The 16,817-nt window shown below is 38.1% G+C and overlaps 1 protein-coding gene across 1 annotated transcript; it reads left to right on the top strand.

Moving 5' to 3' along the window:
• The first annotated feature begins 4,394 nt into the window (after nucleotides 1-4,394).
• On the top strand, nucleotides 4,395-5,149 carry NACA2 (nascent polypeptide associated complex subunit alpha 2). The gene has a single exon (XM_010364073.2). The coding sequence runs from the start codon at nucleotides 4,396-4,398 to the stop codon at nucleotides 5,041-5,043; it is 648 nt and encodes a 215-aa protein (XP_010362375.1). The 5' UTR covers nucleotide 4,395; the 3' UTR covers nucleotides 5,044-5,149.
• Nucleotides 5,150-16,817: the final 11,668 nt, after the last annotated feature.

The following is a 16,817-nucleotide window of genomic DNA, read 5'->3' as shown; positions in this document are numbered from 1 at the left end:
TTACTGAGCCTCAGTTTTGAAGTTCATATAATGGAGATAATAATACCTATTCTACATTCTTCATAGGCTAATTGTGAGATCAAAACAAATCATGTGATGGAAAGTTCTATGTAAAGAATAAAGAAGAGTCAGGCTGGGCATAGTAGCTCATGCCTGTAATCCCAGCACTTTGGGAAGCCAAGTCAGGAGGATCACTTGAGCTCGGGAGTTTGAGAACAGTCTGGGCAGCAAAGTGAGACCTCCTAGCTATTTAAGAAAAAAAAAAAAAATTAGCTGGGCATGGTGGCTTGTGCCTCTAGTTCCAGCCTCTCAGGAGGCTGGGGAAGGAGGATTGCTTGAACCTAGGAGATTGAGGCTGCCGTGGGCCAAAATCAGTCCACTGTACTACGGCCTGGGTAACAGAGTGAGACTCTGTCTCAAAAAGAAAAGAAAAAAAAAAAAAAAAGAGAATAATGAAGAGTCCAGGTAAAAAGTCTACTCCCAGACACAAAGGTAGAGATGGCTATTAAATAATCACTGCCAGGAAAACAATCTGTTAGTGCTGTTTCTTTACTTATTAATTTCCAATGACTTCTTTTTGACTAGAGGATAAATTGGAAACACTTTATCGGGGCATAAAAAATCTTCAATAAATTTTATAGCTTATCTTTCACCTTTTTCACCATCTCCTACAGAGACATTCGTCAACCTTCTGAATCTTTCCTAAGCAAACCACACTCATTCATGTTGCCAACTCTTTGCTCATGCCATTCCTTCTGCCTGCCAGGTATATTTTTACTGTCTGTGAAGACTCAAATGGAAGACTGGGTAAGAAAAGATGGTATTTTAAAAAGCCTGGCCAGGCACAGTGGTTCATGCTTGTAAGCCTAGCACTTTAGGAGGCCAAAGCAGGAGGATCTCTTGAGCCCAGGCATTCAAGACCAGCCCGGGCAACACAGTGGGACCCCATCGCTACAAAAACAAAATACAAAACATTAATTGGGCATGGTGGCAAGGGCTGGTAGTCCTAGCTACTTGAGAGGCTGAGGTGAGAGGATTGCTTGAGCTTAGAAGTCAAGGCTGCAGTGGGTCATAATGGCACCACTGCACTCCAGCCTGGGTGACAGAGTGAGAGTCTGTCTCCAAAAAGAAAAAACAGACTCAAATGGAAGGCCATAGAAAGTAGTGGCTCCGCGTGGTTGGAGTAAATTAGAGGTATTTCAAATTTCTGATCTGTTTCTTGTTAGATTGTGCAAGTTAATTTATTTATCTGGACCTCAGTTTCTTTATCTGAAAAACTGGAAGTATAATGTCTAGCTCATAGGATTGTTGTAAAAATTATACAAAATGATATAAGTAAAGAGCATATTATAATGTCCCATACATAGTAAGTGGTCAATAAATGGTAGCTATTTTTATTACTATATTGAAATGTCTCCTTTTCTATGAAAACATTCCTAATGCCCCCAGGCAGAGCTGTCTCTTTAGCTTCATGGCATTTTTTAAAAACATACTCTAATAACACGATGGGAACATATTATATATGGCCCTTGAAATGCCATGCCTGTTCTTTTATTGATTGATTGACAGTCTTTTTATGAATTATAATAACTTTAGAAAAATGCTGAACTGTAAATGCACATTATCACAGATAATTATAAAGTGAAACTCATGAGACCACCTGTGCTGGATCATTTTATTTCAAATTGATTAACCTGGGACCTGTGTTTCCCAGAGTCCCCTTCCAGGCATGGCCAAAAGAGCAGCTTGTGTGAGATTTGGGAGGCAGAGGTGAAGCAGCAGCCCTTCTCTCTGCAAGTTGCTGTGGTGGGTGTGGACACAGAGAGACGCACAGGTCTCACAGGGTCCAGGTGTCCTTGCTCTTCTGTGTGCCACACGCAACTCTTCTTCCCAACAGCGGTCCCAGGCTCATGACCAGATGTTTGGCTGCAGACTCACAGAAGCAACAGCTGCCCACAGACTCCTTCACTAGCCAAAGGAGTCTGTGCAGTCTCATTTCAGCAGCCGGATGCACTTGGTTTCTCAGTTGGATCAATTGGTGACTCCACTGGTCCTCCAACTTCCTCTTGAGGTGTTACTTCCCCAGCTCCTCCCACAGTCGTGTAAGGTCTAATTCCTATAATAAATCCCTTATCCTATGACCCAAAGAGGTTCTGCTTCCCTGATTGAGCTGCAACTAAATACACCATTATCCAGGTCAAAAACTAGAACATCACTGGCACCCCAAAAGTCCCTTTTATGTCCCTTTCTGATCACACTCCTCTCTTTTCTCCTAGAGGTAATCATGATCTGACTTTTATGATAATCATTCTCACTTTTTCTTTCCTTCTTTCTTTTTATTTTTTTTTTTAAGACAGAGTCTTGCTCTGTCACCCAGGCTGCAGTGCAGTGGCGTGATCTCAGCTCACTGCAACCTCTACCTCCCGGGTTCAAGCAATTCTCCTGCCTTAGCCTCTTGAGTAGCTGGGATTACAGGCATGTCACCACACCCAGCTGATTTTTGTAGTTTTTTTAGTAGAGACGGGGTTTCACCATGTTGGTCAAGCTGGTCTTGAATTCCTGACCTTGTGATCCTCCTGCCCTGGCCTCCCAAAGTGTTGGGATTACAGGCGTGAGCCACCACACCTGACCAATAATAAGTTTTCTAAGATTTATTAATGTGGCTGTGTGCAACCTTGTTTACTAATTTTCACAATATGCCACAATTTATATCTTCTATTCTTTTTAAGTGGTTTGTTTTTATGTCTCTGTTTCTCATTTGATGAACAGAAACTGTGTCTTACCTATCTTTGCATGTTCCTCCCATTTAACCTGCTCAACCCAGCATATAGCACAGTATTTGCCTATCTCAGCTAGGACCTCAACACTGAATTACAACTCTATTGTGTTGCTTTAGTGATCATTTTCTTCCTTCTATGCAGCACCTATTCCAAATCTTTTCCATCATACATAAACCTTTAACTCTCTTGCCTTCCCCTGACTCTCAGCAGACAGCTTCTCTAACCTCTTAGAAAAAAATAAATGTCACCAGATAGGAACTCCTTTGACTTTGTGCTACCAAACCTAAAAATCTACCTGCACCCAAATCCATATTTTTCTTCTTTCCTCCTATTACAATGAAAAGGATGTCTTTCCTGCTATTCAAGATTAATCATTCTATATGTGCCATGGATTTCATTCCTGCCTCCTCAGAACCTTCACTGATCAACTTCCCTCTTTCATTTGTATTTAACTACTCCTTCTAGAATTTAAACATACTCAGGTCTCTTCTTGGGAAGAATATGTGTTTACCTATCTGCCAACTATAATTATGTCTTCAGCTACTGCACTGTCTCCTCCCGCACAGTTAAACTTCTTGTAAGAGTACTCTGATTTAATCCAATCTTTCCATTTCTTCAATTCCTACTTCTCAGCTCACTGCAGTCTAACTGCCTTCTGAACCATCCCCTGTAACTAAAGCAAAAACTCTCTTAACGTATATTTAGCTAACATAATACAAATTGACTGATACTGTCTGTTGCCTTTATAAAACATATAGGCGGTAGCACTATAGCTAACGTGCTACTGCATAGTACATACATGGATTTTTGTTTTTTGGTTTTCTTTTCTATGGATTTTTGTTTTCTCTATGTAGTTATAGGCTTACCAAGAATCAGTTGTGTTTATTTAACCTATTTATGCCGGGTATTCTTATTACTATAATTACGTAATTTAACTCATTATTACATATACTCATTATATAACTGTTATATGAAATATAAATAGAAAAAATAAAATAGTTGTTTCTGTGCAAATTAAATTGAATGGTTTGGAAAGATTTACAATTTTCCACTGAATTGGGGTGAGCAAGAAAAGATCGAGGGAAACATAAACATCTAGGATTCTGCATTCAGACTGCTTCATGAGCACCTTTGAGCTCTTGGTCTATTTTAAATAAACTAAAACAGGGAATGAGAGACACTACCTTTATGGATATGATTTACGTGAGAAAACTGAGGCTGAATTCCAATAAACAGATCATACTCAAAGAAAGGTTTAGGGCTCCTATCAAAAGATTGGCAAATAAAGGTACAGTGATATGTTTTCAGTTAAAATAGCATGTTAAATAATGTAAATTTTAAAAAGCGATTCCCCAATTTAGTCACTTTTTCAATGAACTGACCATTAAACAATTCCCAAGTGCCACTCATACCACACCACTCAGACCACGTAACTTACAGTTTCTAAATCCAATAGATCCTTTTCCATTCCAACTTGACCTCTTGGCAATATGTAACACCGTTGACAAATGTCTTTTCAAATGCTCTCTTTCTGCTTCCCTCTGCCACAGGAGCGGGTCACGCTCTTGCTCACTCTCTTTCTGCCGCCATCTTGCTTCCGCCTTCCCCGCACAAAATGCCCGGCGAAGTCACAGAAGCCGTCCCTGCTACAGAGCGGGAGTTGCCGCAGCCCCAGGCTGAGACAGGTTCTGGAACAGCATCTTACAGTGTTGAATCAGTACCAGGGCTTGAAGAACAGGATTCCACCCAGACCACCACACAAAAAGCCCAGCTGATGGGAGCAGCTGAAATTGATGAAGAACCAGTTAGTAAAGCAAAACAGAGTCGGAGTGAAAAGAAGGCACGGAAGGCTATGTCCAAAATGGGTCTTCTACAAGTTACAGGAGTGACTAGAATCACTATCCGGAAATTTAAGAATATCCTCTTTGTCGTCACAAAACCAGATGTCTACAAGAGCCCTGCTTCTGATACCTACATAGTTTTTGGGGAGGCCAAGATCCAAGATTTATCTCAGCAAGCACAACTGGCAGCTGCTGAGAAATTCAGAGTTCAAGGTGAAGCTGTCTCAAATATTCAAGAAAACACACAGACTCCAACTGTACAAGAGGAGAGTGAAGAGGAAGAGGTCGATGAAACAGGTGTAGAAGTTGAGGATATAGAATTGGTCATGTCACAAGCAAATGTGTCGAGAGCAAAGGCAGTCCAAGCTCTGAAGAACAGCAGTAATGATATTGTAAATGCAATTATGGAATTAACAATGTAACCATCTGAAAGCAACTTTTTTTGGTGTCTCAAAGGAGTAACTGCAGCTTGGTTTGAAATTTGTGCTGTTTCTATCATAAACAAAGTTATGACTTCTTGCTGGAAAAGAAAAGAAAAGAAAAGCTCTCTTTTTTTGGTCTCCAAGAGCCGTACTCTCTGGATCTACCTTCTTCCCTAGCGTATTCTTCAGTTTCCCTTGTGGTCATCTTTTCTCCTACCCAGTTCTTAAATATTAGTGCATCTCAGGGGTCTTTCTGAGGCCTTGTGTTCTTTTCACTCTGCACACCCAACATAGGTGATCAGATTCATTCCTCTTGCTGATGATCCTCAAATGGTTTCAGTCCCATCTTTGTCCCAAGACACAGACTTGGATATCCAGCCACCTACATACCATCTTTCCTTGGATACTCTCCCAGCACCTCAATCACAGCATAGCCAAAAGTATACTCATCGTCTCTTCTCCACTGGATAACTAGAGCTCCTTCTGCAATGTCCCCAGCTCAGTGAAAGCCACCATCATACCCTTCATTCCCAAACCAGTTACTCAATACTCATCCTTAACTCTTCCCTATCCTTTAAAATCTCTGACATCCAATAAATCTTTAAGTCCTATTACTACTGCCTCCTGAGCATTTCTCAGATTCATGCACTTCTTTGTATCTCTACTGCCATCATCCTCTCCCAGATTTTCCTAATAACCTTCTAAACCATCTCTCTACCTCCAGTCTCTCTTCCCTCTGATCCAATTTGCAACCAGAATTGCGTATCCCTTCTTTAGTGTATGAGCAACTGAAATAGTCTGAACTCTTCATGTGGCTTATTAGACCTCGAATGGTCTGGCCTCTGTCAGTCTTTTGCTATTCCCCTAAATGCTCTGGTCATACTGAATGTCTTTCAGTTCCTGCAACATCACGCTCCCTTGCCCTCTAGCGTGTGCACATGTTGTTCCCTCTACCTGGAACATTCCTAGTCATCTTTCAAATCTCGGCTTCAAAATCATTTCCTCAGAAAAGTTTACCCTAATCCCTAGACTAGGTTAGGTCTCTCTGAAATATGTTCTCATTATGCCTCTCTTTGCTGCAATTACTTGTTTAGTATTTGTCTTCTTAATTGGATGAAGTCTCTACGAGAATAGTGGCCATGTCTTTCCTATTCACTGCTGGATTCCTAGCCCAGTTCCTATCGAGTAATAGGGACTCAATAATTGTTGAGCAAATGAATGAAAGAACAAATCGACAATAGCTAGCCCTCAATAATTGTTTGTTGGATGAATAGTCTTAAAAACAAATATACTATTAAAAATAACCTGCTGTCCAGAAGAGAGTTGCCCTCAGCAAACTCACTGCCATGAGATATGTTATTCCAGAATCTGAAATTCTAGAGTTCTTTTTGGAATTGCCTTCATAACATGTGATATGTTCTCCTAAATACTCTAGATAGTGGCAAATATTCACACTTTGAGATTGGATTTTATTTTGGAAGCAGCAAAATCATTCAGAGCCAAAATGGGTGATCAAGCTGGTTAACTCCACCAGAGGTGAAAAATTAATTATATGTGACTATAAATTAATGAGTCTGAGTTTTCTATATGGCTCATAAACTAGGTCATAAGGCAATTCCAATAGAGAAGTTCCCAAAGTGTTTTGATCTAATGCAGGATTGTTAAAATGTTTGTACAGCTTCCTAAGGGAACTCCTTTGTAGGGGGTATTGCTCATTTGATGTATACAGTCAGACATTTTTCAAAAATCTTGTTTCTTTTAGACACACTTTTATGTACGTATGAGCTTTCTCCAAGTTTCAGCAAAAGCATAATATGGTAGAGCCCATAAATTGGAAGCAAATGTTACTTATCATCCTCATTATTGTGAATACGTACAATAATATGCAAATTATTGATAATCAAAATTTGGCCACAGGTCACCACAAAACAAAGTTACTTTAGCCCACCTACTTCAAATACTTCCAAAAAAATGTTATGAAATGTAGATAATCCTATGCCAACTAAGATAGTTCTCTAGGGTACCAACCACTGTGAGATTGGGTTGGCACTGTTCACTGAAGTTAATGAGTGAGTCCAAGGTTCACGGCACTGATGGTGCCTTCACACTCTGGTCAGAAGCCTCGAAATATGTATTAATGGTGATAAGGGAAATCATGGGCAAGAACAGAACTGGAGAAATAAATCTACTAAAAGCAGCAATAATAGATCTCATTTAGATCCCCCACTATGAGTGAGAAATTATGCTAAGCTAAGCACTCAATATGCAGGTGTTATTTTTCATTTTAGAACACAAAGCTAAGAGAGGTTGGTGATACTCATTATCATACATGTCTCAATTAGAAGAGCTAGACTGAGAACCCATGGTCTACATGATTCCAAAGCCCATGTTCTTTCCACTTCACTCAAATTATGTAATGAACTGGAACGAGGCCACTCTCATATGCAAAAATTGTACATTTTTAGATCCCACCTCTATCACTGTCATTCTTTTTGTGCCCATTTTTTCAGCAGGGTCTCAGTCTTCTGGCAGCTTTACCTTCTTCAAAATGAGCATCAAAGTTTTCTGTTGGGTACCTTTTCCTCAACTTTTTACTATAATGTTGAGCATTTTCTGGCCACGTTCTTGACTTTCCTTGAAGAACTATGCCAACCTTCTAACTTCATTGCCCCCAAAGTTGTTACTCCCCATCCTTCTCAGATGATCTTCCCCATGGAAACTGATTTTCCATGATCTTTACTTCTTGTAGAATGGCAGGCACATTCTTGAAGGAAGGCACCAAGCCTTTCCTATGGGGAATTTTTCTTGCCACTTAATAATTGAGTCTGTTATGGGGAAGGGTGGGGTGGGGATGAGGGTCGATGGAATATTTCTAGTTACTAAATCTGATATCTGTATCTTGTTCAAGTACAGACTCCAGTGTGGATCTGGACCTTGCTACTGGACTCTGTCAGTCTCTAGGGAAGGCATCAGCTGCCATAACATTTTTATCATTTCTCTGTCTTGATTATGCCATTATGTAGATGGAACCAAATTCAGTTACCACTTTTAACTAGGTGCCCTTGATGAGGTTCTTGGAGAGAAACATGATTCATCTTGTGTAGGTAGGCTGGCACATTATCTCTGTTTTCCGGCTTAATAGTAGCAAAAAACTATGATGCAAGAGTCTTTAGTGCCCAGTGATAGGGAAGCATCCAGCTAAAGAAATTAGTAAGACCTTGTGTCATGAAACTCTGTGAATCCATTTTTTCTACCTGTTTACAAGTTAGCATGCTTTAACCTCATCTCCTTGTGTGTTGGACTTCATAGAGTTTATTTTAAGGTCTGTGGAGTCTGTTTCTAGCTCATCATTAATTTTAATCATTTTTCTATCCCTTGCCATTCATCGTGATTTATTTAATTATGTATTATAAGCATCTCTTGAGTCACCTCTGCTCATACAGATCTTTTTTGGGCCCAAAAAATAATATAGAATTTTACAAGCCATCCTTTATTCTCAAAGATCCTCTTATATTGTAATGAGGAGGGTAAACACATAAATAAAAAAAAAAAAAACTTACCTAAGATAAATATTTCAAAGGATATAAGAAATAATTAGAAAGAAAACATCCAGGTATGGTGGCTCACACCTCTAATCCCAGCTCTTTGAGAGGCTGGGTGGGAGGATCAGTAGAGCCCAGGAGTTTGAGACAAGCCTGGGCAACATGGCAAAACCCCACCTCTACAAAAAATATGAAAATTAGCTGGGGGTGGTGGCGTGCACCTGTAGTCCCAGCTACTTGGGAGGCTGAGATGGGAGGATTCCTTGAGCCTGGGAGGTCGAGGCTACAGTGAGCTGTGATTCAGCTGCACTGAATTTTGCACCCATTTTTTAAATAAAGGAAATGATACAAATGGTATTCTAATTCCATTTTAAAAACTTTCAAAAGAAGGAATTTATTAATAAATGTGTTCAACATTACATATTTTTAGGATATTAATGAGTTTTTGCTTAGGTTGCCTGTTCTTATTTTAATGTAATAGTCCAAAAAGAATAGACGGATGTATTTGTTGTTTTTGTTTTAAATCAACTAGTGTGAACTTTCAACAGCAGATTTCTGCATTCTCAAATAAATCATTTATATCAGATTAATCCGTTCCTTTTCATATGGTTTATCACAAGTGGGTTGCAGCTGGCAGCCTTACAAACTGGAATTTGGGTTCTATTAACAGCTCCAGTGAACGATTTCTCTCTGGTATCTGGGCTTCTTCATTGCTACACACACTGAAGATGGCTTTAGCACAATTACTTAAAGCTCCCTCAATTAGAAATTGCAAGATAGCTGTCATCAAACTCATGTAACGTGGACCAGCCAAGTGTCTGGCAGAATTCATATGTGCAACAGATTAAATACCTACATCATTTTCTCATCTTGAAGCAAATACATTGCTTTTATAGCTAATGGAAAAATCAGAAGTGTTTCCATTATCTTAGTTTTAAATATATATATATACAACAAAGCAAATCTCAAAGTAAAATGCATGTTTTTAAAATATAACATTTAGGAAGTGGATAAAATAGCTTTCTTTTCATCAGAGTGAAACTTTAGCATCATTTTTAAGATGTGAAATATAAAAATAATGAGAGATTGGTAGCTTTTGAGTAAGTAGCATAGTTGCTAAACAATGAACTTTACTGTCTGGAAAGTTCATTTAAAATTCACTCTACTTCTAAGCAATATTGTATCATACAGTAGAAAATGCATTAGGCTGTATAGAAGGCCTGGGATCTGGGCTTAACCATTTACTGATAGTGTAACTTTAGATCATTTGCTTAACCTTTCTAGGCCTCAATTTCCTAATTTTAAAAATGAAGGTGTTGAACCACATGGTTTCTAAACTCTATAGTATCTTGGGAATAGTTAGGGTTGAGTTATGTATTTAGTATATGAACATTAACAGACAAGAATTACGACTCTTTTCTTTCCACATTAATTAGTTGGTACCTAACATCACACATGTAGGAAGTAAAACAGTGTCTTTGTTTGAATGCCATAAAGTTTAATAAACATTAAAAAAAAAAACATCTCTGACCCCTCTTGGAAACTAATAGAAAAGAGTTTTCTAAAAGTCTATTCTGGGCCATGCACAGTGGCTCAAGCTTGTGATCCTAGCACTTTGGGAGGCTGAGGTGGGAGGATCACTTGAGGCCAGGAGTTCAAGAGCAGCCTGGGCAATATAGCGAGACTCCATTGTTACAAAAAATAAAAATAAAAAAAATTATCTGGTTGACATGGTTTGGATGTTTATCCCTTCCAGATCTCATGTTGAAATGTATTCCCCATTGTTGGAGATGGGGACTGGTAGCACGTGCCTGTAGTCCCAGCTACTTGGGAGACTTTGGCAGGAGGATCACTTGAGCCCAGGAGTTCAAGGTTGCGATGAGCTGTGAACATGTCACTGCACTCCAGCCTGGGCAACAGAGCAAGAGCCTGTCTCTCCCTTAAAAAAATTTAAAAGCCTATTCTTATTATCTAGGCAAAGCTAGTGATTACTATACTAAAACAATAAATTTCTATAGAAAAACCATTAGCGAAGGCTGAGAGAGTAATAAAACAGTGTGCTCATCCACTCATATCAGTGAAGAAAGGCAGTGTGTTTTTATACAATTGAATTCAACAAAAATTATACTTACTTATGAATACCAGGGTTACCAGAGACAGGGAATGGTGACCATCTGGAGCTAAGAAGTTTCTTCTTCATGTAATCACAGTAATGACATCATTCATACGTGGCAGAACATAGTAAAGCATTTATCTTTCATTCGACAAGGTGGTGTGTTTTCTGTTTAAACTAGTTGGGTGTAGTATTTGTATTCTGAATCTAATGATGTGCTTTTTAAACCGTTTTCTTATTTTTGTCTTGTTTGTAGCACATCATTTAGAATCTTGCCTCTGGGTCTAACAAATTGCCCGATGTCAATGCAGATATGTATAGTTGTTCCTGAATGGATAACATATGCCAATATTTTCTGCATTGCCCTCAATAAACACACTTCTGGGCATATTCTTGACCCTGATCCCAATGGGAAGTCCAAATGTATTCTCGCTCAGCAAGATCAGCTTCCCCTGTGGTTTTTCCCCTGTGGCTATGGTTTCAAAAATTAAATACACTTTAGAGAAATAATATGATCCTTTACCTGTAAATATTATTTGCATAAATATAGACCTGAATGAAATTTGTGAAATAATATTAGAAGTTATTCAGAACAAAAAGTTAAGGATTATTGGCAATAAAGTCCACCAACTTTAAACTCTCTAAGGATCTACTTAGAGACATCCAAAAACCTGGGATTCTGCCTTTTTCTCTCTTCCACAATAACTTCTTCAATTGAGCCTGCTCTCAAATACTTACTCTCAAATGAATTCTAAGGTTAGTTTCAAGGAATCCAGGTTAAAGACGTTTGATTTCTGATTATTTGTTTGCCTTCTAGATATTTGTTTCAAATACATCTGTAAACTGAACATCAGTGGTAAGCAAATGTTGGCCATTTAGCCATTCATTCATTTATTCTCTCGCTCATTTGTTAAATATTTATTGAGTGCCTTCATTGTTGTAGGCATTGTGTTAAGCATTGAGGATGCAAAAATGGAATGACCTCTCCCCTAAGAGTAATATTAATGATATTATTAAAGCTAATATTCAGCAAAGTAAATGAAATTTAATAATTTTTTATTTAAAAAATAATCCTTTATTTCAAATGATTTTCTCTATTGTTTTCTATTATTGATTTTAAGTTATTATTTCATTTTTTTGTTGCTTTCTTGTCTTCAAAACAGTTTAGGCTAAGAGTTATTTATGGCTTTAACACCACATCTTGCCAGAAAAAAAAAAAAAGACCAGTAAATGCATTTAAACATTTTATGAATTTTAGCGGGCTTCTAATTATTATTTGATTCTAATTTTTGCTTTAAAACAAATTTATATTTTCATTGTATGCTTGGGTCCTGGAATGTTAGAAAAATGGCGGGAAATCTCTCCCAGCAGGTCTTTGGGGAATGGATCTCGAAGGTTATGTATTTAGAGAGGATTATAATAGGTCTGAGCTCAGAGATTAGGAGCCAGTAAACACCACAAAAGCAAATATAATTATTAATAGGACACATAATGGAAAGTTTAACTGTGTATAAGAGAAATCAATAGTCTCTTTCCACTCTAGGAGGGGCTGACTGTCATGTTAAAGAGTGTTCTGGTTCAAATGCAAAACAAAACTCGTGATCAAATACCTTCCCAAAATAGAGGATAAGTTCAGGTGTTTACCTTTAATAGTCTTTCTGCTCAGGGAGTTAAAAATGGTGGATTAAAATGAAAAACATTCTGTATACAGAGAGAAAAAAATACTGCTAAATGGTAAGGTAATTCTTATTCAAACTAAAAACGTCTCTTTTTCTTTCACTCAAATTGAGTCATCAGAATGTGTAGTATTATGCTTAAGCCAATAAAAGGAAGAAAGAATAAAATACTCAGAAGTAAAACATGTCCATACGTACAGTTTCAAGTTAGAAGTGGTTGGCTAATTATCTTATTAGGTTGTTATCCAACTACAATGCTTGGGGCTTTAAATCTCTGAAGTGCTGCGCAAATATTAGTGAATTGATTCTTACAACACTTTTTAAAATGTGTGTGTCGTCATTGAGATTTCTAAGACAAAGAGAGAAATTTCAAGTCATTTCAATGAGGGTACACTGGGCTGGAGGGACTGCGGCAAGTTTAAGATACCATTAAATAAGTTAGTCCTATTCCAGAGGCAAGAGAGGTACTTCTGGAACAATTAGGGAAGAATTCAAGATTGGATGTGATTACAGGCCAAAATAAACAATAATTGCTACAGATCAGAGTAGAGAGGTGAAAAGCCAGATCAATCTTAGAGCAATGGGCTATTTTGCTTCTTAAGAAACGGGAGGGCCGGGCGCGGTGGCTCAAGCCTGTAATCCCAGCACTTTGGGAGGCCGAGACGGGCGGATCACGAGGTCAGGAGATCGAGACCATCCTGGCTAATACGGTGAAACCCCGTCTCTACTTAAAAAATACAAAAAAACTAGCCGGGCGACGAGGCGGGCACCTGTAGTCCCAGCTACTCGGGAGGCTGAGGCAGGAGAATGGCGTAAACCCGGGAGGCGGAGCTTGCAGTAAGCTGAGATCCGGCCACTGCACTCCAGCCTGGGTGGCAGAGCAAGACTCCGTCTCAAAAAAAAAAAAAAAAAAAAAAAAGAAAAAGGAAAAAAAAAAAAAAAAAAAAAGAAACGGGAGGCCTTAACAGACTATGATTTCATCTTACATCCATACGACTTCAGCACTGTAGCTGGTTTGAGATGAGAGGAGGGAGTTGCTCTTCTTCAGCTAACTCTGAACACATATGTAACATTAACTTTCCCTGCACTCAAAGGCCGTTTTGTCAGCATCTAAGATGAGTGCAATCTTGCTTGTCAAATATTCCCAAAACAAGAGACAATAAAAACCAGGCATTCTCCAGGAGCAAATCTTAGAGAATGACCAGAAATGCAGAGGGTGGGCAAACATGATGCACTTTTCTACATGAGTTCTTTCTACCCTGCCTTTCTTTCTTTCTTTTTTTTTTTTTTTTTTTTTTTTTCAGTAAATGAGCTAATTCATGAGATTTCCAAATGCATTCTTTTGACATATGGTAAGAGCGTAAACATACTGAATTTATTTCAGAGGAAGAAGTAACCTGATTGATTCAAACAGTACCTCGGAATTTATTCAGTAATGTCAAAAGTCACAACTTCTTTTTATCACTATGGATTCACAAAATTGCATCAGAGGAAGATATATGCTTGAGTGTGATTGCTCCCAGACATGCATTTTTCTTCCATTGAGGATCTGAAATAATACTAAAAGACCAGCTTGCACTCATGTGGGTCTTGGTGGCATCCCTCCAGCATGACTTCCCCCGAACACTATGCCAAAACCTGTAAAACCGTGAGGTTATATCCTGACACCAGTCATTTTCTCTCTGGCATTTAAATTGGGACTCTTCTGTTGATATAACTGTTTAACTAGCTATCTTGTATTGCTTTTTTGAGGGGAGGGCAGGAGTGATGAGCCGGCCAGTATGGGAGTGAACACGTGAAACATCAAAAGGATGTGAGAGCTCTAAAACTAGAAATAATGATATTCTTACACTTAGAAATGAGCAATGTGAAACTCAAAGCCCATTTTAATTGAATGTAGAGAAAGCACACGCTGGAATGAAGTCAAGTCTGGCAGAGGATTAAGTCTTCATTCCTTTTCAGGAGGGAGAGCCCCTCCTACGCACACGTGTCACCACGCTAACAGGCGGCAGGAGACACTGTTGCACTGTGCTCTCTTCCCCAAGCGAGAGGCCTGGGGATGAAATCAGAGATCACTTGTTTGTGAATATGGGGGAAAGAACCCATTTTTACCGCAAGGATTTAATGTGATGTTGAATGTAAGTGACATGATCACTGAAAACAGATGCCATATGGAGTCTTATTGATTGATGTGCAGATCTCTGACAGCAGAAGCACAGGTTGTCAGTTTGCCTTCATGGTTGTCTTCCTGAGATCTAGTCAGGAAAGGCTCATCTTCATTTCAAATGCTGGAACGTGAATCACGCTGACAGAGGAAGACAAGGTTCTTCTAGCTGGCCTTTTTATTTCCAAGTGTAAGCAACAGGCGGAAATTTCTCTAAAGGTGAGACAGGAATTTTGAAATCCCCAGGAATTTTGAAATCCCCCTTCACAAAATCTCATCTTTAAATGAAAATTTCCTCTTAATAGTTCACTAGGACCTGTTGTTTTCTTTTTGTTTTGTTTTGTTTTGCTCAAAACAATGTTTTATTATCCTTTTAGACAGTTGCTATTATCTGTAAAGAGTTGCCGTCTTTCCAGGTCCATGTGTGACAACTTTGGTTAACTTGGGATTTTGTGGAATGAGGGATCACAGCCCCTCGTGCTTTTGTGTGAGTTTAGATGATTACATAGTCCAAAGAGATAACACAACTTCACCATGTGTAGTAAAACAGGGACTTAAATTAGGAAACCTCGCAGGAGGCAGCTGGAAGAGCCCCTTCCCCTGAACTAAGTTTGGGAGACATATGCAGTTTGCTTTTAATGGGTGTGGTCTGATCAAGCAAACCAATTGAATGAACTATTTATAAGCTCTAGAGTGAATGATATTCTTTAGACTCTCAAAGAATGATATATATATTGTTAGCTACTAATCATGTGTGATTCTGTAAAAAAAAAAAAAAAAAAAGCACTTGGCAACAACATCGGAAATTATGGCATTGAATAACATGATGCAGAGTTAAGGCATCGGAAGCCAAAGCCCTTACATACTTTATTCCAATGATAGATTCTAATTATATTTTCTGGATTTGTTTTTGATCAATTAGCTCTTATTATGTTTGTTTCAACAATATGTGTCATTTTAAATAATATTAGATTTTTTCTACTATAAAAGCATACATATTTTTCATTAAATGCATGGATAATGTAACAAAAACCACCCATGTTTTTACACCCCAAAGACAACCAACAAATTTTTCTGTGCATTGGTTTTTATATTTTTAAAAACATACCACATATACAATTCCATATTCTGCTTTTTAAATTTCACACTGTCACATAAAAAATGTTTTGTGTTAAATTCTTCTCAATTTCCTTTTGTTAGCCTACAGTGGTAATTATCAAACAGATATACTGTGGTATTTTTAGCTATTCCCTCGTTGATGTTTATCACTTTATCATGAGTACTATTGCAATGAACATTTCTCTGCAAACTTGTATCTCTGCATCTTGGTTTACGTTTATATAATTGGCTACCAGACGTAGAATTATTAGATTATTTTATAAGAACATTTTAAAGGCTTTTGATAGAAATTGTGCCTTTTCCAGGACGATTGTTTCAGTTTACACTCTGTAGCAGAGCATGATCGTGTTTATTTCATGGCTCAATCACATGGCTGATTTTTGAAACTCTCTTGAGATTTCATGAGGTACAGTGGAATCTGGAAGGAGATGTGGCTGCTGTTTGACCTTTTCCATAACCCCTCTTAACCCTTCCCTGTCCCATTTTCTTCATTATGAGATTAATTACAAAATGTCTCGCAAAACTGTTATGTAAAAAAAACCAGTAAAAATAGATGGAAGATCATTCACAATTTTAAAATACTTCTTAAGCACCTGCTGTATGTGGGATTATGATGAATACAATTTTTTTTTTATTGGGGACACCTAACAAATGTTAATTTTCCCCAAATGATAGTTGTCTAGGGAATAAGAGGATGAAAAGTTTTGATTAGGGAATGAGGAGACATATTCTCGATCTGGCCCTTTCACTAACTTGCTGTGTGACCTTGGGTAAATTACTTAACTTCTTTGGGTCTCTATTACTTCATCAAGGACAGCATTGGATTTAACCAGAGTATCACTAAAGTGCTTCTGACTCTAAGATTCTTTGATATGATCAGAACCATTTTTCCAGAAAAGAATGAATCTTCTAACTACTCCTCCTTTCAACATCCAAATGGAGAGTGCATACAATGTTTATTTCTGAAAATTTTCGGTGAGTGCAAATCTGTATTGCTGTACTGGGGCACCTTTCATGTTTCTATCCAGACTTTTTTTTAAAGAAATATCATGACCTTCACCCAATCTTTTTGTCAGTTAAACAAAAACAGATGAAAGTTGTAACAAAGAATCCTTTAAAAATACAAATATACTGCAGAAAGTGCCAAATTATACCCTAAG

The sequence above is a fragment of the Rhinopithecus roxellana genome, chromosome 19, assembly GCF_007565055.1.
Source record: "Rhinopithecus roxellana isolate Shanxi Qingling chromosome 19, ASM756505v1, whole genome shotgun sequence".
NCBI classification, from domain to species: Eukaryota; Metazoa; Chordata; class Mammalia; order Primates; family Cercopithecidae; genus Rhinopithecus; species Rhinopithecus roxellana.
Note: the sequence above shows the minus strand (reverse complement) of the source record. Positions and strands in the feature narration are given on the sequence as shown.